Source organism: Haliotis cracherodii, unplaced genomic scaffold, assembly GCF_022045235.1.
Source record: "Haliotis cracherodii isolate W230 unplaced genomic scaffold, xgHalCrac1.p SCAF_12, whole genome shotgun sequence".
NCBI classification, from domain to species: Eukaryota; Metazoa; Mollusca; class Gastropoda; order Lepetellida; family Haliotidae; genus Haliotis; species Haliotis cracherodii.
Genome location: NW_027266267.1, coordinates 41,422,096 through 41,446,693, shown reverse-complemented (window position 1 = coordinate 41,446,693; position 24,598 = coordinate 41,422,096). Strand labels below are relative to the sequence as shown.

The window sequence follows — 24,598 nt, the reverse complement described above, 5'->3', positions numbered from 1 at the left end:
CATTATCATATTAAATGACATAAGCAGAATATACAAACATGCACCTTCTGTACAAGATACTTTTAATATAAATTCCACATAAACTAACTTCGACTCACACAGAACATTAAGATTGTATCCCTGACTCCAGTCTGACAGGACGCCCTCTTCTTCAGACTGACACGTGTAGACACCCTTGTCCCCCCTGGTGACGTTGTCTTTAGCCAGGACTGGGCCCTCCACGTGTATCCCGCTCTCCACCCTCCTGTTGTTTCTCCTCCAGGTGTAGGACGTGTTCAGGGTATACGGGTACAGAGACCGGTCTGGAGGAAGACTCCGGGAGGTGGAGGACGTGTTCAGGGTATACGGGTACAAAGACCGGTCTAGAGGAAGACTCCGGGAGGTGGAGGACGTGTCCAGGGTATACGGGTACAAAGACCGGTCTAGAGGAAGAGTCCGAGAGGTGGAGGACGTGTCCAGGGTATACGGGTACAGAGACCGGTCTAGAGGAAGACTCCGGGAGATGGAGGACGTGTTCAGGGTATACGGGTACAAAGACCGGTCTAGAGGAAGAGTCCGAGAGGTGGAGGACGTGTCCAGGGTATACGGGTACAGAGACCGGTCTAGAGGAAGACTCCGGGAGGTGTAGGACGTGTTCAGGGTATACGGGTACAGAGACCGGTCTAGAGGAAGACTCCGGGAGGTGTAGGACGTGTTCAGGGTATACGGGTACAGAGACCGGTCTAGAGGAAGACTCCGGGAGGTGGAGGAGCAGGTCAGCGTCACAGGACCACCTGATACAGGGTCGGCAGATGTCGTCCTGATGTTCGGTTGTGATTGTTTCTCTGAGAGCAACGGGACAAAATGACTATCTGATATCTATCGGCTTGTTGTATGACAGTGAATTTGGAGGGAACGAATGTATAAACACACTTCATTGGAACTCAAGCCCCAAGTGTCACAATGTCATTTGGATCTTTATTTGAATCGGTCGACGTGTCTTAGAACATTCCTGTGAAGATCGCGGATAAAAGGGATCTTGTCCTATAAGGCGAATGTCAATCTCTGGTCCGGACTCAATTAAACTCTTCGAAAAGAGAAACGCACAGGGTGTATGTAGTTAATTAAACCTGACTACACAAAGGATCCGGTATAAAAATTGCATATATGTTATTAGAAAATGTTGGTGGCCTGATATGCGACCAACGGTGCGTCAAAACGCAGCCATTGTCGATTTGCAATTACTTAAACGGCATTGTTTTCACACTTGTTCAAAAATGTCATGGAGGAAAACAGTTAAGCAAAATGCACGTGCAAGTTATTGCATTCGTAACTCGTGGTAGTGGCTATAAAATGGCAAGCTTAAGCCAATAATTTGTCATTCAATTGTCAACATTTTTCAAGTTCGAAAATGCCGCGACTCAGCGCTGCCGATCGGAACATGGCCATAGGACGTATCCAAAGAGGGGAATCGCAGTGTTCTGTTGCACGTCACTTCAACGTCCACCACATCTCTATTTGCCGCCTCTGGGATAGATACCCACAGTTCAATTCCACTGCAGACCGTCAGAGAACCGGCCGACCAAGTGTTACCACCCCTGCACAGGATCGCTACATTCGACTGTTCCAATCGGACCAGATTTCTTCTTCACCGGCGAGATGGAAGACAAGGTGTTTATCGTCGTCGAAATGAACGTTTTGCCCCACATTGTGTACGTTAATTTCGACAATTTCGGTGGCGGTAGTGTCACGGTGTGGGGGGCCATATCCTACACTACGAGCTCAGACTTGGTTGTGGTTCAGGGAAATTTGACAGAAAATCGCTGCATGAATCAAATTCTTCAACCTCACCGTCTTCCAATGATTGACCGCCAGAGGGAGATGTTTGAACAGGACAACGCTCCACCGCACACAGCTCTTGACACTGTAGACTACATACATAATGCTAACATCAACGACTTGCCCTGGCCGTCGAGATCTCAACCCAATCTAACACCTCTGGAATGAAGTCGATCGACTCGCACGTCAACGTCAGAACACGCCGCAGACTTGCATACGCGTTACAAGCATCCAGTCAGTGCCGTGGAGATGCAGAGCCGTGATTGCTGCCCGGGGCGTCACAAGAGATACTGAGTTCAGCGCAACCTTGTGGCCTTATGTGACATGAAAATTAACAGTTTTCAATGCCTTTGTACAACGACAACATGTGACTATCGAGCTCCAAAATCTCATATTTGTATCTATGATATTAAATTAAGTATATCGACTTTCTTTGGTACAATAAATTTACTATAAATCTAACTGTGCGTTTCTTCTTTTGAAGTGTGTATATACAGACCACGGTCATATCTGAACGGGGTATTCATGTGAAACTGCGGCATGGTGTCTCAGTGGCCCAGCACTATAAAACCGACATTAGCCCGGACCAACACACACACACACACACACACACACACACACACACACTGACAAAAGATCACAGTCAGAGTTAGCCGTAGTAAGTTATCCAGTGTATTATATCTCCAGAATATTACCTGGATAACCGAAGATGCAGTTTGCCACACAAATGAGTTGCAAGTACAACTGCCTTATCAACTATCTCTATCATGTTATCTCCCCACGACCACTTTCGTGAAAACATAGTGTCTTTAACCAAAATTCTAAACATACAATGAGAAAGATTTAAACCATCTTCAGTTATGGATGCATTTCCCCTTAGATCATTAACATGTCTGGTGCAATATTCTTTTGAGCGTGTGTATAATCAGCGTTCGATGTGAAATTGGCTATTTGCGGTATACTAATCATACTCAGATTATCTTGTTACTTACGCAGTACAATGAGAAGCTGAGTCCACGTGTTAGCAGACCAGTCACTGTCATAGGTAACACACTGGTACACTCCGGCGTCCTGCACGTCGACACTGTGGAAGAGGAGACTGACCACCGTCCTCCCTTGCAGGGATGTGACACTCAGCTGAATCCTTGTCCCGTTCACTGTATGTGTGTTGATAGTTGGAAACACATGTGTATAGTCAACCACGTCGAATAGGACCTTGGATTCATTAGGCCTGAGCTTCCCATTAGAAGGTGTGATAGACTTGATCTGAAACTCCGGAACTGATTGCTGCACATCCAGGACATGTGGACTCTTTCCCCGACACGGGCGACAGTGTTGTTGTGAGAGTCTGAAACAACACATAACAAACATAACGTACAATATAGTCCTCGCAACTTGGAATAGAATCATGAAATGTCACGATGTGAAAATAACCCATTCCACTGATAAAAAATATTACTTACAGTAATGACAAAAATTGCAAAATGCGCTTTCAAAAGAAATGTCCATTTTCTTAGCGATAAACATCATCACTGACTCTTGACTACGCAGAGGATCGACGGTCAGGTGTGCACGACTATATGTAGCATGGTGTTCAGTGTACGTGAATTACCAGCACGAACTGAAGGAAACGTAGGTGGAGATGTAGTATTTAAAGCCTATTTGCCAAGGTCACTGCTGTCTGGCTGTCTATTATTTACCGGACTGTAACCACGTGATCAAAACTCAATGATTATGTTTCGAGTAGCGAGGACTATAGACAGTTGGGGAAGTGAAATGTATGACAATAATCGCAATGACAGTTTCAAATCAAACTAATGTCCACAGCAGATTTAACATTACTAAATATAACGGTTTTTTTATCATCTGTATTGTGTGTCCAATAACAATTATCATACCTCCATGTCAAAATGATGTGGTCTGATTGGTCTTTAGGAGGGGAATACATTTCTCAGCGGGTAAATAAATCTCTTATACCCCGCCACGAGCAAGTCATGCATTATGTGAATTTCTGTGAGGCAGAATAAAAACCTTGCACACCGCTTCAAAGGAAAAAGTCAATGGAAGTCACGTGACATAGCGCAAGCTAACCCCAGCTCACTCGATCAGATGTTTTCTGTCAATTTAGAATTTGTTTTAACTCTTTACAATGTCATATTAAAACATAATGGTAAGATAAATTCTTTGCAGTTGTATCACTCAGGGTACATGTGGTTTTATGCGTCCCGTGTAAGGTTTTATACCACTCGCTTGCATAAAACCTACCGCGGGACGCATGAAACCACATGTACCCCGAATGATACTACTACAACTTACATTGTAAGCATGGGAGGCTGAACCATTGTATTGTTAATACATGTACATGTAATGATACTTAAAAAAACATTTATCGCAGTAGCCAACTATAAATACACTTATGATAGCTGTTATTGTGAATGCGAAGCGGCATGGACAAAAGTGCTTACAACACGGGGCCTATGTACAGATCTGAATATTCGTGTACTTCTGGGTGCAAGATCATCTCTTTGTAGATGCAGTAGGGGTGGCCTGACAGTTTCTTAGAATGTATTTCTATATCCTTGTCTGTTTTATACCTGTGCTTGTCGAGACGCGATTAAAGGGATCGGTGGTCAGGGTCAGTGATTTGGTTGATTGCATGTCATCAGACCCGTGAAGATCCTGGATAGATTAGGTCTTCAGCAACCCATGCTTGCCTCCACCCGAAAAAGGCGACTGTGCTTGTCGTGAAAGGCGACTAACGGGATCGGGTGGTCAGGCTCGCTGACTTGGTTGATGCATGTCATCGTATCCCATTACGTGGATCGATGCTCATGATGTCAATCAATGGATTGTCTGGTCCAGACTCGATTATTTACAGACTGTCGTCATATAGCTGGAATATTGCTGAGTGCGGCGTTAAACAACAAATCAACCAGCCAGCATGTCATCATGCCCCGACAGCAAGTACGTTGCTTATGGTATCAAGCACTGATTGACATTTTGCTGAATTACTACTGACTGTTGCGTAAACCAAATAACAAAAATTGCCTTTCTCTACAAACCAATGCATGAAAAAACAGGAATAAACGTTATGTTATGGCTTTGAACCATAACCCACTAGAATGTGGAATCAGATGTAAACACTTACCAACAAACTCCAGAAAGCCTCCATATAGAATTACAGACATTATTCTAGACAACGAATGTGTAAAGACATTTTGGAAACCATTTACATTGATTTAGTGTGTTGGCAGACAAAAAAATGAAATAGAAATACAATGTAGTTTGGAAAACCAGATGTAGTGTGTCACGAGTGTCATGAAATATCTCCGTGTAAACATGGGACAGAGTTCAAGACGCTATTAATAAGTTATACTTCCTGGAGTACACGAATATCGAATTTACACGTGTGACCAATCTAAATGGACGGTCTTATGAACAAGAGCTTCAGAAAGTAAACAAAAGTCTTACACATTGATTAGGACATTGAAAAAGTATTGAAGAAAAAACTAGAAAAAGGAGAGACGGTGCATCTGGAAAAATGCAGATGGGTTTAACTCTTGGTAAGATTGGCAAAAGTAAACAAGTGTGAATATGGGTATTAAACCATTAAATACCTAACAAAGTGAATATTATACGAATAAACATATATATTACAAACTTTTTCCCCCTTAAATCACCAGAAAGTGTCCAAATGTTAACTTACTCCTGGTGCATGTTTTACACACACACACACACACACACACACACACACACACCCAAAAAAAACAAAAAAAACAAAAAGGATCTTCGTTTCATCCCTGGACATCTTGGTAGGGTAATGTGATGTCTGAAGGATCCCACTGGCTAAAAGCCTCTGACTTTCAAATATACTGACACGTGGTCCCTTTGCATGGAACAGGTTACACATTAATATTATGATTATATCAGCACTTCATGCTTTGATGAAGGGAACAAGTGTTGCCTTGTATATTGAACAAAGTGTATAGACGTAGTGTTAACATGTCGTGCAACAATTTGTGACGTCACTACTAGGGCTGGTCAAAGCGTTCTAAGCCTAAGAAACAAAATCACCAATTGTGAAAGTGTTTCTTATTATATTTTTCAAACTAATCTCACTGCTTTTCAATACACTTCTCACTTCTCATGAAGATTTTCAATTCCAGTCAGGAAGAAGTTTTCTGAGCCACCCTGAAAAACCCATTCACGGCAGATTTGATGTCATCGTTGTCGTCATTGCACTTTCCACGAAGGTGTTCTTTCAGTTTACATAAACAGGTGGAAATCTCTCGGTGCCAGGCCTGGAAGATATTATTTTGTATGTAAACTTACAACTTGCCTAACACAAGGCTCGCACTTACTGTACAGTTACGCTATCTGGTCTGGCGAGTATGGAGGGTGAGGAAGCTCTTCGAACCAACATTGTCGCACAGCAGTCTTTGCAAGTCGAGAGGCGTGAGAAGAGGCATTGTGATGAAGTGGTAGAACTCCAGCAGTCAGCATTCCTAGCCGCTTTTCTTTGATAGAATCTCTCAGGCGATGAAGCACATCACCATAGTAGGTACCGGTGATCGTCTTTTGACTTTCTGAGTAATCAACAAGAGTCACAGCCTTTACATCCCAGAACACAGTGGCTATAGCTTTCTTCACTGATCTTGAGGACTTGAATTTCTTTGGTGCCGGAGAAGTGGAATGTGCCATTCTATGGATTGACGTTTCGACTCGGCATCAGAGTAGTTGGCCCTTGTTTCATCACTCGTTACTATATTTCATTTTGAATTTGACGAAATCCTCCTCAATTAGCGCTACATGATCTCTGGCATTGTCAGTTCTTTTTTCATTAATATCAGAATTAAGAAACTTTGGCACCCAACGAGCAGATATCTTATTCATCTGTAAATGTTCCTGAATCATAGTTTCAGTGGATCCATGAGCTTAGACCTGTATCTTCCTCAAGTTCAACAATGGTAATACGTCTATCTGAGACTAGAAGTTTTCCATCTTCTTGATTGAATCTTCACTGATGGAAGTTGAGGGACGTCCAGACCTAGGGCCATCATCAAGGCGTGTTCTCCCAGCCTTAAACATAGCTGGAATAGCTAGGGTACTTATCCCAATACATTTGTGACATACTGTCACGCATTTCTTGGTGAATACTTTTCTCAAGAGTCAAAAACTTGACGAGTGCTCGGTACTCGTTCTTTTCCATTTCTGTGTCCATTTGGACCGCTATCAGGTTGAACTGACTGTCAGTAATAATCCGACGGCCTCAACAGACCAAATGCAATGAACTACTCAAACAATGTACTACACTGATCAGTTCACTTTGTTATAGTCCATAGCTGACGTTAGTCAGGCTGAGAACGTTTTGACCAGCCCTCGACAAGCACGACTCACGTGGTCTCTCTATTTCTTCAACACTGCTGGCGGCCGCGTGAACTCCACATCATGATATGCCTGGTTTTCGATTAACTCAATATTTTTGAAGTTTTACTGAAATTATACCATCTGTAAATTCTCCCGATTATATATTGTGTATCACAAACTGAGTATAACTTCTTTGAGGTGCATTTGGAGGTTGGAATTCTAAGTAAGGATAAAAAATATGGATATGTATTAATTTAAGACATATAGTTATCACTTTCTTGATAACATTGTTAAAACCTACACCGAAACGCCGCTCCTAATTGTAATATCGAAGTTGTTCATCCAGATGTGTTATCCTTGCTTAAACTTGGTGTTCTTAAGAAGAAGTGTTATGTACACTATTCTGTGAATGCTTGCGACGAAAGTGCCTCAGACATAAAACTATGTGAATAGTATTTTAAATGACACATGTGAAGTCGACTTTTGTAATTACAATTTTCTGGAGATTCAAAATCTTGGGAACTGTCCTGAAGATCTTATGTCAGCGTTTCACTGCCTGTACTTTGTACTTTTCCTTTGTACTATTGATCCCTTCAATGAATCGAGGCAGAGATTTGCTTGGGCGAATATCAATATGGGAATGGTGTTAAGCAGGTAGTTGGACAGGCCTTTGAAAGTAAAATATCAAAAGTTGAACATTTACTAGTATAAAGATAGTAATGTTTGTTTCAAAGCTTTATCATATCAAAAATACTATTGTGTTCTTTACAAATTATTACTGCATTTTCCTGCCTTACTAATTTCGGTACGTTTTCTGGACGGTTGATATAAACAAATATGTCTTAACTAAGCTTAGGGGGCACGGGTGGCCCAGTCGTCTAAGGAGCCGCGATTCGCTGTGTAGAGTTCCGTCCCTAGGGCACCCCAGAAATCTATGATTGTGGGTTCGAATCCCGGTTCGCCCCGATTATGTTTCTAGGTTTGTCAGCACTATACCCGTGCTCGTGGGATTCACCGAAGTGGTAAACGTCTGAGACCTGCATCACTTCGGGCTTTACTCCCACATTAAGCTGACCTACTGTGATATAACTGTAATACTGTTAAAAGCGGCGTTCAACCCAACTCACCCACTCACTCACTCACTTAACTAGGCTTAAAATGGTAATCTCTCATTTGATAGACATGTCAGCTGTTCTCAGTTGTCACATAATGAGATTGGGGACATATGAAGAACTTAGCGTTTACAATAATGTATCATTGGGTTAACCAAGCTTGTTTTTTGTTATGATGCTGTTTGTTTAGCTTTAATAAATGCTTTATATCATCAGTGAAGATTATTTACTTATTTATTGTTTTCTACTTAATTGTGACATTGGTTGGTGATTCATCATGTAGATTTAGATCGCTCAGATAAACATTCCGCGGGTAACACCAATTATTCAATGGGTCAAACCATCATTCTTTTCAATGAAGACTCAGAATAGATCGGGGATTGTCGGGCGAGCAGGAGTTCGGTCAAGAAGACATCCTTTCAAAATCACTTATACTGTCATTAACAACCTTTCCACAAAGGGGCCGCCTCTGTGGTCTGGTGGTAGAGCACCCGCCCGGTTCAATTCCCGGGAGCGTCATACCAAAAGACGTTAAAAGACGGTACTTGTTGTTACCCTGTCTGGCGCTCGGCATTAAGGGGCTAAAACAAGGACTGGTCGGCTCGGAGTCAGTATACTGTATCTAAGTGGGGTATTCATGTTTAACTGCGGCATGGTATCTCAGTGTGCAAGCACTATAAATCGGCATCAGTCCGGACTAGTACAAGCAGCCACACAAACACACGTCACTATATACGTGCAATAATCTTGGACACTACGTTAAACCCCATTTCACCTCACCATCACCTCACCTTTCCACAGAGTATTCTCAATCGTAAACTGACTTTTCTTAAACTAAGACTATCACACATGAGGTGTAGCTGAACATAGCTTAGGTTCTCTCAATATGTAATCAATAAATCTATACACCCGTGAACAGAAGGAAACAGTTGTTCACGGTTTGTTTTTGTATAGCTCAACACACTCTTCGATTAAGTGCTCGTCCAAACACACCCGTCGCTATACCTCTTGTGCATGTTCTTTTTTCGTAAATATCGTGCTTTTCATGCTCTGTATGTGACAGACCACGACGTTGAACAGCGTAACATTTTAGTTGACATTTATTCGTTGTAGGACGAAGACGTCAGAACTCCAGTCAGGAGATTGCTTTTGGTAATATTACAATGAACTTTCATTATCGGGAAATTAAAACCACTTTATAATAGAAAGTGGTCAATTATTCACACTTTCGTTGAAAATACAGAAAAAAGTGTCATTTTCGGGGATTTAGTGAGTGAGTGGGTGGAGGTGTAGTAGGGTGTATGGATTTATACAACAGGGAGTGGGTTGAGGTGTAGTAGGGTGTATGGATTTATACGACAGGGAGTGGGTTGGGGTGTAGTATGGTGTATGGATTCATGAAACAGGGAGTGGGTTGGGGTGTAGTATGGTGTAAGGATTCATGAAACAGGGAGTGGGTGGAGGTGTAGTAGGATGTATGGATTCATGGAACAGGGAGTGGGTTGGGGTGTAGTATGGTGTATGGATTCATGAAACAGGGAGTGGGTTGGGGTGTAGTATGGTGTATGGATTCATGAAACAGGGAGTGGGTGGAGGTGTAGTAGGGTATATGGATTCATGAAACAGGGAGTGGGTTGGGGTGTAGTAGGGTGTATGGATTCATGAAACGGAGTGGGTGGAGGTGTAGTAGGGTATATGGATTCATGAAACGGAGTGGGTGGAGGTGTAGTAGGGTATATGGATTAATGAAACGGAGTGGGTGGAGGTGTAGTAGGGTGTATGGATTCATGGAACAGGGAGTGGGTGGAGGTGTAGTAGGGTGTATGGATTCATGGAACAGGGAGTGGGTGGAGGTGTAGTATGGTGTATGGATTCATGAAACGGAGTGGGTGGAGGTGTAGTAGGGTGTATGGATTCATGGAACAGGGAGTGGGTGGAGGTGTAGTAGGGTGTATGGATTCATGGAACAGGGAGTGGGTGGAGGTGTAGTATGGTGTATGGATTAATGAAACGGAGTGGGTGGAGGTGTAGTAGGGTGTATGGATTCATGGAACAGGGAGTGGGTTGGGGTGTAGTAGGGTGTATGGATTCATGGAACAGGGAGTGGGTGGAGGTGTAGTAGGGTATATGGATTCATGGAACAGGGAGTTGGTGCAGGTGTAGTAGGGTGTATGGATTCATGGAACAGGGAGTGGGTGGAGGTGTAGTAGGGTGTATGGATTCATGGAACAGGGAGGAGGTGGAGGTGTAGTAGGGTGTATGGATTCATGGAACAGGGAGTTGGTGCAGGTGTAGTAGGGTGTATGGATTCATGGAACAGGGAGTGGGTGGAGGTGTAGTAGGGTATATGGATTCATGGAACAGGGAGTGGGTGGAGGTGTAGTAGGGTGTATGGATTTATACGACAGGGAGTGGGTTGAGGTGTAGTAGGGTGTATGGATTTATACGACAGGGAGTGGGTTGAGGTGTAGTAGGGTGTATGGATTTATACAACAGGGAGTGGGTGGAGGTGTAGTAGGGTGTATGGATTTATACGACAGGGAGTGGGTGGAGGTGTAGTAGGGTGTATGGATTCATGGAACAGGGAGTGGGTGGAGGTGTAGTAGGGTGTATGGATTTATACAACAGGGAGTGGGTTGAGGTGTAGTAGGGTGTATGGATTCATGAAACAGGGAGTGGGTGGAGGTGTAGTAGGGTGTATGGATTTATACGACAGGGGGTGGGTGGAGGTGTAGTAGGGTGTATGGATTCATGGAACAGGGAGTGGGTTGGGGTGTAGTATGGTGTATGGATTCATGAAACAGGGAGTGGGTTGGGGTGTAGTATGGTGTATGGATTCATGAAACAGGGAGTGGGTGGAGGTGTAGTAGGGTATATGGATTCATGAAACAGGGAGTGGGTGGAGGTGTAGTAGGGTGTATGGATTCATGAAACAGGGAGTTGGTGCAGGTGTAGTATGGTGTATGGATTCATGGAACAGGGAGTGGGTGGAGGTGTAGTAGGGTATATGGATTCATGAAACAGGGAGTGGGTGGAGGTGTGGTAGGGTATATGGATTTATACAACAGGGAGTGGGTGGAGGTGTAGTATGGTGTATGGATTCATGAAACAGGGAGTGGGTGGAGGTGTAGTAGGGTGTATGGATTCATGAAACAGGGAGTGGGTGGAGGTGTAGTAGGGTGTATGGATTCATGAAACAGGGAGTTGGTGCAGGTGTAGTATGGTGTATGGATTCATGGAACAGGGAGTGGGTGGAGGTGTAGTAGGGTATATGGATTCATGGAACAGGGAGTGAGTGGGTGGAGGTGTAGTAGGGTGTATGGATTCATGGAACAGGGAGTGAGTGGGTGGAGGTGTAGTAGGATGTATGGATTCATGGAACAGGGAGTGGGTTGGGGTGTAGTATGGTGTATGGATTCATGAAACAGGGAGTGGGTGGAGGTGTAGTAGGATGTATGGATTCATGGAACAGGGAGTGGGTGGAGGTGTAGTAGGGTGTATGGATTCATGGAACAGGGAGGAGGTGGAGGTGTAGTAGGGTGTATGGATTCATGGAACAGGGAGTGGGTGGAGGTGTAGTAGGGTGTATGGATTCATGGAACAGGGAGTGGGTGGAGGTGTAGTATGGTGTATGGATTCATGAAACAGGGAGTTGGTGGAGGTGTAGTAGGGTGTATGGATTCATGGAACAGGGAGTGGGTGGAGGTGTAGTATGGTGTATGGATTCATGGAACAGGGAGTGGGTGGAGGTGTAGTAGGGTGTATGGATTCATGGAACAGGGAGTGGGTGGAGGTGTAGTAGGGTGTATGGATTCATGGAACAGGGAGTGAGTGGGTGGAGGTGTAGTAGGGTATATGGATTCATGGAACAGGGAGTTGGTGGAGGTGTAGTAGGATGTATGGATTCATGGAACAAGGAGTGGGTGGAGGTGTAGTAGGGTGTATGGATTCATGGAACAGGGAGTGGGTGGAGGTGTAGTAGGGTGTATGGATTCATGGAACAGGGAGTTGGTGGAGGTGTAGTAGGGTGTATGGATTCATGGAACAGGGAGTGGGTGGAGGTGTAGTATGGTGTATGGATTCATGAAACGGAGTGGGTGGAGGTGTAGTAGGGTGTATGGATTCATGGAACAGGGAGTTGGTGGAGGTGTAGTAGGGTGTATGGATTCATGGAACAGGGAGTGGGTGGAGGTGTAGTAGGGTGTATGGATTCATGGAACAGGGAGTGGGTGGAGGTGTAGTATGGTGTATGGATTCATGGAACAGGGAGTGGGTGGAGGTGTAGTAGGGTGTATGGATTCATGGAACAAGGAGTGGGTGGAGGTGTAGTAGGGTGTATGGATTCATGGAACAGGGAGTGGGTGGAGGTGTAGTAGGGTGTATGGATTCATGGAACAGGGAGTGGGTGGAGGTGTAGTAGGGTGTATGGATTCATGGAACAGGGAGTGGGTGGAGGTGTAGTAGGGTGTATGGATTCATGGAACAGGGAGTGGGTGGAGGTGTAGTAGGGTGTATGGATTCATGGAACAGGGAGTGGGTGGAGGTGTAGTAGGGTGTATGGATTCATGGAACAGGGAGTGGGTGGAGGTGTAGTAGGGTGTATGGATTCATGGAACAGGGAGTTGGTGGAGGTGTAGTAGGGTGTATGGATTCATGAAACAGGGAGTGGGTGGAGGTGTAGTAGGGTGTATGGATTCATGGAACAGGGAGTGGGTGGAGACAACTGCTATGTTCTATGCTGTCTGCTAGAGACAACTGCTATGATCTATGCTGTCTGCTAGAGACAACTGTTATGTTCTATGCTGTCGGCTAGAGACAACTGCTATGCTCTATGCTGTCTTCTAGAGACAACTGTTATGTTCTATGCTGTCTGCTGGAGACAACTGTTATGCTCTATGCTATCTGCTTGAGACAACTGTTATGCTGTAAGGTAAATGTTAGGACCAGTATGTTGTATGATGACTGCGAGAGATAGACCGTATGTTCTATCCTGACTGCTAGAGACAGCTGATATATTCTATGCTGACTGCCAGAGACAGACCGTATGCTCTCTGCTGACTGCTAGAAACATCTGGTATTCTTTCTGCTGACTGCTAGAAACATCCAGTATGCTCTCTGCTGACTGCTAGAAACATCCGGTATTCTTTCTGCTGACTGCTAGAACATCCGGTATTCTTTCTGCTGACTGCTAGAAACATCCGGTATGCTCTCTGCTCACTGCTAGAAACATCCGGTATGCTCTCTGCTCACTGCTAGAAACATCCGGTATACTCTCTGCTGACTGCTGGTGACGCCCCCATTCGTATGGCCACTGATGCAAAATTGTCCCGTCAAAACATTATGCTATTAAACACTGTTTATTAATGGTGCATTGTTATTAAACAGGAGATCTCTTCGGGGACAACTGAGGACAATATTACCCACAAAGACGGTAGTGACGACGTAAACAGGTGATCAAACACATTTTTATGAAACACGCCTGTCAAAACACTTCCAGGGACTACTTTGGATTCGTTTATTCATTCATTGATACATCATTTTTTTTAGACCTTAATCAATAACAGATACTTATAATGTAATTTTATTCACTGAAATCTGGTTGCGACCATCTTAGACTTTACTTTATTTTACTTCTAGTCGACTTTTTTCTAACAAAGTTTACTTTATAAACTGCTTCTTAAAAGGTTCTGCATAGAACACATTGAACATTGGCATTTCGTATCAGTAGCGTAGGTTGCATTTCTTTTGTTTTTTTGGCGCATGTCAACATTAACGCCGCTGGTCGGCAATAATTGATGTTTAGGTTTTGTCCCATATAACTCGCAAATACATGCAATTTGAAAGATACTGAAAGAAGCGTTAGTACAATATGTGAATAACCGCCATTCACTGCATTTACATCGCCGCAAGAACTTTTATGTCTTGTGTTGAAAGTCATCTGCGGTGTGTATACATGTACGTTTGTTTTTGTTAAACACTTTTATCCCCCGCCACAAAGTGGGAAGGGGATATCGGAATGGGAGCTGGTCGTCCGTCGTTCCATTATATTTTGCACCCGAGCAGCTCAGAGACCCTTCAATATATTCACTGAAACACAACTGTACACATCACACGTTTGTTTGTTTGTTTGTTGTTTAACGCCGCACACAATATTCCAGCTATATGACGGCGGTCTGTAAATAATAGAGTCTGGGCCAGACAATCCAGTGATTGACAACATGAGCATCTATCCACACAACTGGGATCGAAAACATGCATCAACCAAGCCTAGGGTATTCAATTTTCACTATGTATTTCGTTTTCAATATCTTCCTTATGCATAAAAAATACAACCAGTATATACATGCCTTGTGTGCAACCATAAAACATCACCATGCTTTTCTTGAATTCTTTCGGGCTTTTTTACACTGCACACTTACACACGCTCTCGCCCTCGTGTGTGAGGGAGTTAAACGTACTCACGGAAATGAAAAAAAACTGTTTTTCTCAATTTAAAAATCGACACAAAGTGTTACGTAGCTGTAAATACGAAATAACAAAACAACTCGAAAAGTACTAGTCTGGATTTGCTAGTTTGATCTCAGTGAACAATACAAAATGTACTTTACAGGAGGTAATTTGTCGGCACTTTCAACATTCAAAAATAAAACTAAGTCCAAATTGACATAGCAGAAACAGACTATAGGCATTATGCACCTGTTCTCACTTGTCGTCAAGGTGTCATAGGTCACCTTGATCTACTTACACCTGGTTATGCCCTGTTTCACAATAGTCTGTTTTATTCACAGTTTTACACACTTTTACGTGTAAAAAGGCATAAAAACATTTGATACGCTGTATTTGTGTAACGGTCCAATTAGTACTAATTTAGTTGTTTGAATATTTACATATTTTGTACATTAACTGCATTTATTTAAGATCTGAGGTAAAAAAAACAGGTTTTTTTCATTTCCGTGAGTACTTTAGTGAGTATGGTTTTGAGCTGCTTTTAGCAATCGTCCAGCAATATCACGGCGGGGGACACCAGAAATGGGCTTCAAACATTGTACCCAGGTGGGGAATCGAACCTAGGTCTTCGGTGTGACAAACGACTGCTTTCACCACTAGGCTACCCTAGAGCTGCATGGAGGATCGAACTCACGCTGCTAGCTTGAAGCTAAAGGGGCTAATGAGTTAGTCTATCACAGGGCCACAGGTGCTATCACAGGTGTGGCAAGGGGGCGAGGGGTGAAAATGGGGGCGAAAAAATGCCAGCGAAAATTTATCACCTACATATGAAAATTGATAAGTTTTATGCCATATAAAAGGGGTGAGGGGCGGTAAAATATGACACATTACTTAGGACCTCCCACACCTCCCTCCTCCCCAAATTGTCAGTCCTTTACTGCCAGTGTGTCTCTCAGAGAAAAGTACAGGACTCGCAAGGTCCCAGACACACGTCAGAAACCGTGAGTGTTGCCTGCAAAACGTCGCACAGACGTAGGATATACGCCGAGTCTTTGGGCTCTCCGGGCGTGTTATCAGACATAACCTCGGTGTCACAGGGACGACGTCGTGACGCATCGAAGACATCGCTGACAAAACTCACAACAACAGGTGTTCACGTTCTAGGTCACACTCGCTTTTCGCACAATGACGACAGAACAGCGAGCTTGTTATCGTTTACTTGTACCTTGTCTGCAGTCAATGTCAATATCGCCATGAGTAACATTCAAATGTCGACCAATGTTGAGATGCTCCTGCTTCCAATAAACCACCAGCATCTTCAGTTGTAACTAGGGGGCACAGCTTCCCCGGTCGTGTAAGGCGCCGTAATTTGCCGTGCAGAGTTGCGTCCCTTGGGCACGCCAGAAACCTATGATTGTGGGTTCGAATCCAGGTTTGCGCCGATTATATTTCTAGGTTTGTCAGCACCATACACATGCTCTTGGGTATCATCAAAGTGGTAAAACGTGTGTGACATGCATCACTTCGGGCTTTCCCCCCACAGGGTGTCACTGCTGCTCAAGAATGTCAGTTTTCACAAAATATTCGTGTGTTTCTAAAACTAGATGCACAAGATGCGTAAGAATCTCCAGCTACCTTAGGGCTATAGAGAAATGTGTTGAAGACAATTTCAGGCAAATTAAATATTATGGCACATGATGTCCACGTCGGTTTATGAAAAATACCCGTGACTCTTAACTTGAGTGTTAACCTCTAGACCTCGATCTGGCTCTCTAGACCTCGATCTGGCCCACAGCCGATCCAAGAGGGAAAGGATCCATGCTATAACAGAAATTGTTTGGGTACATGACGTTTAGTTGAGGTTACTCTGTGTGTGTGTGTGCGTGTGTGCGTGTGTGTGTGCGTGTGTGCGTGTGTGTGTGTGCGTGCGTGCGTGCGTGCGTGCGTGCGTGCGTGCGTGCGTGCGTGCGTGCGTGCGTGCGTGCGTGCGTGCGTGCGTGTGTGTGTTTCATATGAAGCATTGATGCTTCCAAACCCTACTCCTCTGAGCCTAATAGTCTAAGTTTCCATACTGATTACATCAATCTGCGTAATACATCCATTATCTGATATCTTCTTTGGTTGCGGCCACATACGATTGTACTTTTGATCGACCTTTTTCTCATAAAATGTACTTCATAAATTATTTCTTCAAAGGTTCTGCATTGACAACATTGAAAATTGATATTATATATCAACATCGTATGTTGCATTTATGTTGGTTGCTTGAACGTTGCTTGGCGGCAATGATTGATTTCTTGGGTATTGTTACATAACATTCGAATGCGGACGCTGTGTAAAGATATTGAAAGAAGCGTTAGTATAATATGTGAATAACCCCATTCCCTAGTTTTTTTATGGACGCAAAAGACTTTACGTCATGTCTTGCCAGTTGTCTGCGGTGGGGTTATAGTTGTTTAATCAAATTAGGAAGGGGATATAGGAATGGAAGCTAGCCGTCGTTCCATTATGTTTTGCACCCCAGCAACTTAAAGACCCTTCAGTATTTCTGGACCAAACTGTCTGCACATCTACAGCCATGAAAAATGCCTTTTGTTATTTCAGTATGTTAAATTTCATTTTTGCCCAGTGCTGTTTACGAAGTCTGTAAACCCGCCATGGACCCGTTCCACAAAGAGGACTTACGAATGTCAGAACACCCATACATTAGCATAGACATAATGAAACATAGCATAGACCCATACATTAGCATAGACTTAATGAAACGGGTAAGTATTAGGGAACAGGCTTATCGCCAAGCGTGCTTCGTGAAACCCGAGGCGAAAGGATTAAATGGAAACTATCAGGGAAAATCGAGCGCTCATGATCTACATCTTTTGTTTGTTTATGAACTCATTAACAAACTTAAGTCAACCCTGTCCCACCATTTGGGTTGACACAGGCGAAACGGCGGCGGCGGCGTTTGATTTTGTTTGTTTGTTGTTTAACGCCGCACTCAGCAATATTTCATCTATATAACGGCGGTCTGTAAATAATCTAATCTGGACCAGACACTGCAGTGATTAATATCATGCGCATCGATCTACGCAATTAGAATCGATGACATGCATCATCCAAGTCAGCGAGTCTGACCACCCGATTCCGTTAGTCGCCTCTTACGAAAAGCATAGTCACTGGCAAGCATGGGTTGCCGAAGATCTATTCTTCCCCGGATCTTCACGGGTCGGCGGCGTTTGAAGACAGCAGATGACTGGAAAAAACCTGCAGGCTTGAGGGATGTTCTGGAACCTTACGGGGCAATCTGAGCAGTTCCGATGAAACCTGGACTCATGTTTAAACATTATGATGTCACAGTCTTCTGAACCTCAGATGCCTCAGTTGGGCGTCGGGGCCGTTTGTTGTACGTACGGTACTGCCACTGATTGGTCTCAACCCAGGAATGGTCCGAGCTGTTAATGTGGCAGTTTGGTATCGATTCGTCGATGCGCCAACATACTATGGTTGTAGTGTTGACGTGACGTCACATGTGGGCGACCGGTTTAATATTATTCTCTATTTTACCAAACAGGTTTCAAGACTATGTGTACATTGTTCACACTTGTTTCAATACAATTAAAAGATACTTGATAATATTTTCAAAATAAAAACCATCAGACAGTAAGTCCCACATAAAGATGTGAGACATTTCACCTTTTCTTGGCATTGTCTATTACTTCAGCATTTAGGGCAAGCTTTAGACCAGCAAAATAATCTATGCATCCCATGCCCATGAGACCCGTGAAAATCCGGGGTAGAATAGGTCTTCAGCAACCCATGCTTGCCGTAAAAGGCGACTATGCTTGTGGTAAGAGGCGACTAACGGGATCGGGTGGTCAGGCTCGCAGACTTGGTTGATGCATGTCATCGATCCCAATCGCGTCGATCGATGCTCATGATGTCAATCACTGGATTGTTTGGTCCAGACTATATTATTTACAGAACGCCGTCAAACAGATGAAATATTGCTGAGCGCGGCGTTAAACAACAAACAAACAAATGTTACATGACAAGACAGAACATATTTATCTTGGGATGAGTGGCTGAGGAGCCTTTTTAGTAGTGACTATTTGGGCCAAAAAGAGTGAGTGAGTGAGTGAGTTTTTACGCCGCTTTTAGCAATATTCCAGCAATATCACGGCGGGGACACCAGAAATGGGCTTCACACATTGTACCCATATCGGGATTCGAAACCGGGTCTTCGGCGTGACGAGCGAACGCTTTAACCACTAGGCTACCCGACCGCCCTTGGGCTAAAAAGAACTATTGCGATAGTGATAGGTATTGCCAACCAACTATTGACATTAAAATATGTATTGTTTCATTCTATTGCAATAGCTATTGCAATAGTTCACATTTACTAAAGAATAGTGACATTTGTTCCGATATTGCAGCAGCGTCGAACGTCTGAACCAAGTTAATCCTTTGAGTTTTGTCTACACCTATATTTCTTGGGTATAGTGCGCACCCACCTTGGGGATGTAGTATTTTGGAGAATTCTTTCTTTGAGTATTGTTTTAATAGTAATAGATAACTTCATCGTATCCCTTCAGCGAATTCCGGTGAACGAACAGGTGATAAACCTTTCAATAAAGATGTGAATTGGCGATAAAACATGACTAGACAAGATGATTTACCAATTAAATTGTATTTTCTGTTCTGCTAGGCATTGTTGTATATGTTTGTTTGTTTGTTGTTTAACGCCGCACTCAGCAATATTCCAGCTACATGTCGGCGGTCATAATCGAGTCTGGACCAGACAATCCAGTGATTGACATCATGAACATCGATCCACGTAATTGAGATACGATGACGTGCATCAACAAAGTCAGCGAGCCTGACCACCCGATCCCGTTAGTCGGTGCTGAACACCTATTCTAACCAGGGTCTTCACGGGTCGTATTCATTGCTAGTACACTAATTCTATTACATTGTCATGAACAAACACATGCTTTTATTGCACGCTGCTAATATGACCAATTTGTGATTTGATCTAGTGCCATTGACTACAAATGAACAACTCGTTGTGTTTCGATGTCCCTGCCAGGTATGGTCTCCGTGAAGTCCAGTTATACAATGTACCGTATTCGACGTAATAAGCGCCCCGCTGTAATAAGCGCCCACGGCGATGTTTGCTGATATATTGGCTGGTGAACAATCCCAATTAGCACCCCTTCCGATTGATCAATGTACACAACACTTATTTATTCGCGTACAGTATAATACACACTCGTGTTATATGCACCCTTAATTATTGGCAATTAAATTCTGGGAACATATATCTGTCGTACATAAACATTTCAGGTTGTCACTATAAACCTCGAAATTTATCTTTCAACTCTGTTTTTTTCACCAAAGTAATATTCTAATAAGAGCCCCCTATTTCTAATTTTGAGAGCACCCTGGGCGCTTATTACGTCGAATGCGGTACCTTTTTTATAACGAGATAGCGTTTCAATAAGTCAGTACTTAAGCACTATATAAGCACTAAGCTCAACACTTTTCTACACGACCTGTTTTGATAGGAAAGTGATAGTAAAGTAACTTTAGGATACTAAAATCAATGAACATATAAGAAACAAACGCAAAAATAATTTGGGTACAAAATCGCTACATTCCCGGAGAAGCATGACCGTGGAATATGATTATGAACTGACCTACCAATAAAAGATGAAGTGTTTAAAAGATTGGGGATCTGATTAGAATCTTTGATTACTTAATATTTAAATATACTGATATTCATATTTTCTACATTACTATATCGGGATATGTTTAGATTTTCTTACATTAACAATCATAAAAAAGTTGCGAAAAATAAAAAAATGGAATGTCTAAGATAGTATGAGAAGTCGAAACAGCTCTGCAAATATTTTTTCTCAAACCCGACATTTCATAACCATTGCGTACCCAATTTAGTACTATTTAGTAACAAATAATTGCAAGCGACTATTTCATCAATCCGTCTCAAAAAGCAAAAAAATGATCCCATGTCCACTGTTTGGTGATCGAAAACTGAACTCCCGATGTTACTGACAGTGGTTAAACTCCTTACATCGATCAGTAGGAGTCCGCATGTCATTATTTATCATTTGCATGGAATGCTTAGAGTTTTAGAAAGCCTCGTTCAACCTTCTGTTCAAAAGACTAAAACGTGTTGAAGTGTTTCTGAAAAGCGATTTTTTCGCTTAATGAATGTCTTGTTTTGCCGTAACGTTCTTAAAAAATACGTTTCGCTTTATAAACGCTTTGTTTTACGCAAACGTTTCACGAAATGGATGATTGGGGGTTGCCTACGAAATCCCCACCACACAGTCTCCGACATGTATACTAGTGCGAAGGGGTGTTGTTTCTCTATTGTGTGACTACCTTCGGGTGGCCCAGTCGTCTAAGGCGCCGCGATTCGCTGTGCAGAGTTGCGTCCCTTGGGCACGCCAGAAACCTATGATTGTGGGTTCGAATCCCGATTCGCCCCGATAATGTTTCTAGATTTGCCAGCACCATACCCGTGCTCGTGGGTTTCACCGAAGTGGTAAACGTCTGAGACCTGCATCACTTCGGGCTTTCCTCCCACATTAAGCTGACACGCCGCGATATAACTGGAATACTGTTAAAGGCGGCGTTAAACCCAACTCACTCACTCACACTCACCCTTCCTTTCAACATTTAAATGACAATTATAGCCGCGCGCTATATAACGTGTCAAACCTTATTTCTACCGTGCCACAGTACCATTACTAACAAGGTAGAACTGTGAATTCATACACAAGTCATAATACTTCCATTCTTCAGTCAATAATTTGTGCATATGCATAACTATATGCGTGTCTTGTTATGGCCAACATGCTATCAAACAAAAGGTGGCATTCCCTACATGAGTACCGCGTTGCTTCGTCCCTGACGCCATCTTTGTCCCTCTGGGTGTCACCTCGTGGGGAGGCAAGAATCGACGCAAGACGCTACGAGAAAACAGTCCGTCCAGTTGTCAAAACGCTCGGAACGTTCTTAAACCTTTTGCTTTTTGAACGCAGGGTAGTTAAGTTTGATCGATATTTAATGACAGCTGTCACCGCTCTCCGACCCAGAGTTGGCCTATTGAGTTTTATTTTTTTATTTTCCATCATTCGCGGGGAAAGAACAAGCAATATTCATTTTAAAATACCACAGTAAATTTATGTAGGATCTAGCCATTCATGTTGTCGCTCACTGCCTTGTGGCCTCCCACTGTCAGAACTTTGATGGACAACGAACAATAAGATGCTGACAAACTTGAATTTCTTTGAATGCTACGTTACGCAAGCCAGCACTGTCACTTGGATTTGACCTTTTTTCGGATGTGAATACACAATGCCATTTAGAAAGTGGTCAAATGTAACTAATGTTATATTTGGGATGACACTTTCTTAGTAAAGTACAGATTCTAGTACTTTTTGGGTTGAGTCCCGTCCGGGATTCGAACCCACACCTGCCAGCGTGAGGCACCTAATCGCCAGCACACAAAGTGTATGTATAGGGGCCAAGGCACCAAAATCTAGCAATAAACCTTTTCCGTCAATTCTGTTGAACCTGGACCTTTTAATTACTGGACTACTTTCCGATGCTTGTCGACTTACGGGGTGAGGCTCGTTGACTTGTTGTAATCTCATTAAAATCATATCTTAGTTCTCGCTCCGGCTAAGCGGTAGCGAGAACTAAGATCTGATTTTAAATGAGACTGACTTGGTTGATGCATGTCATCGTATCCCAATTGTTTACATCGATGGTCATGATGTCGATTAGTGAACCAACGATTATTTACAGACCGCCGTCAGATATAGCTGAAATATTACTGATGAGTGCGGCGTTAAACAACAAACAAACCACCGCGTGACGATTGTCGTTTTTTCTGGGGTATTGTTTGAAACAAAAGCACTTTATGCTATATTCGCGGACATATGCTTTATTCTATGTAACAGTACATAGAAAACTATGACTGAGCTTGTGTCTTCGAATATCACGTGACCGCCTCCGTGGTCTGGTGGTAGAGCGTCCGCCCGGAGAGCGGAAGGTCCGGGGTTCGATCCCCGGCCGCGTCGGTTACATCCCATTAGTGAGACATCCCATTAGTGAGACACCCATTGTAAGACAGAGGAGTAGGTGGGATTAATCAGCTAACACAGCCAGTCTACCCACTTAACAATGGTCACAGCCCATGATTAGCGGATTAATTAATAAGAGTAGGCCAGTAATTCTGTTTGAATATTCTCAGGAAATAACTTAGTTAGGAGCTAGTAGGAGCTTACTAAAAAAGTTGAGATGCATGTTTTGATAAAACTTACTTATTACACATATAAATTCGCCCTAGTCTGTGAACATTTCATGCACAATCATGGCAGGTTTGCAGCAGGTTGAGTTCATTACCAGTCAAAGAGGTACTCTCCAGGTCCTCTTTCAGGGATATCTCCACTACAAGAACAAAGTAAGACAAACTGTTACTCATTGGCGATGTACCGTTAAGACCTGCATTGGCAGTCAGCTTCCATTGTCTACATGGATGGTACTTTCTCCGCCTGCCCAGATCTTTGGAATCAGCTTTACATACTGCATGCACGGAAAGGAAGCATTACCTATCCCCTAGTCTACGCATTGATGCCTGATCGTCGGACTACAACTTACCAACGCCTCTTTGCTCAGTTGAAGGTCCACATCCAACAACTACTGAACCAACCATTCAACCCAGAGACATTCCAGGTGGACTTTGAAGTTGCTGCCATTAGAGCCCTCCGGACAGAGTTTCAAGGTTCAGACATCAAGGGGTGTTTCTTCCACTTTACCCAGGCGATTTGGCGGAAAACACAGGAGCTTGGTCTTGCTGTTTTATACAGAGATAACTCACTTGTGGAACAGTGGATCCGACGAGCTGCTGCCTTGCCTCTGCTGCCTCTGCAACAGGTTCAGGATGCATGGATTGACTCCATGAACCAGTCTCCCGATGTACCCAAATGCTGAAGAATTCAACGACTACATAGTCACAAACTGGGTGGATTATGAAGCCAGATTCCCTCTTTCGCTGTGGAACCATCACCAGACATTCGGCCCAAGGACCAACAACAACCTGGAGGGTTTCCACAGTCGCCTCAATGCATCACTGAATCATCGTCATCCTAATCTCTACAGGTTCATCGAGATCATCAAGAAGATTGAGAAATCTGAGAAGACCAAGCTATTTCAGTTAGACCTAGGTGCAGCTCCATCAGCAAGAAAGCGTGTGTACAAGGAGAATGACAATCGACTTTCCAGACTGAAGGATCAGCTATCCCAGGGTGTCAAGACACCACTCCAGTTCTTGGATGCTGTTGGCAAACTTCTGAAGATGGACTAAGGTTGTGTCGTGTGACAACCTCGATGTGAACTGTGATGTGAACTGTGATATTAATTTTAACTGGATTTTAATGGATTTTAAGGGATGGATGAATTAAAATGTTGAATTAAATAAAGTAAAAGAGGGTATCAAACATTTTGAGTAATTTCTTTTGTCTATAATAAGACAAGTCCATTTTCATGATAGGGGTTAAGTACCTGATTAACATGTGCAACCATGTGTAAAACCAGGTATGTTTTAAGGTGTCTCACAACTGGGCTGTCTTACTAATGGGAGGAGACCGCCGCGTCATACCAAAAGACGTAAAAAGAGGGTACTTGTTGTTACCCTGTCTGGCGCTCGGCATTAAGAGGCTAAAACGAGGACTGGTCGGGTCGGAGTCAGTATACTGTGTCTGAGTGGGGTATTCGTGTTAAACTGCGGCATGATATCTCAGTGGGCTAGCACTATGAATCGGCAT

The 24,598-nt window shown here is 43.3% G+C and overlaps 1 protein-coding gene and 1 pseudogene across 1 annotated transcript; one reads left to right on the top strand and one right to left on the bottom strand.

Annotated features, from left to right (window-relative positions):
• LOC139457385 (uncharacterized) overlaps positions 1-5,006 on the bottom strand; it is a 31,243-nt pseudogene extending 26,237 nt beyond the window's left edge.
• Positions 5,007-23,145: 18,139 nt separating this feature from the next.
• LOC139457384 (uncharacterized) lies at positions 23,146-24,138 on the top strand. Its single transcript, XM_071238789.1, has 3 exons — positions 23,146-23,235; positions 23,451-23,750; positions 23,845-24,138. Exons 1-3 carry the CDS (start codon positions 23,146-23,148, stop codon positions 24,136-24,138), a joined length of 684 nt encoding a protein of 227 aa, XP_071094890.1.
• Positions 24,139-24,598: the final 460 nt, after the last annotated feature.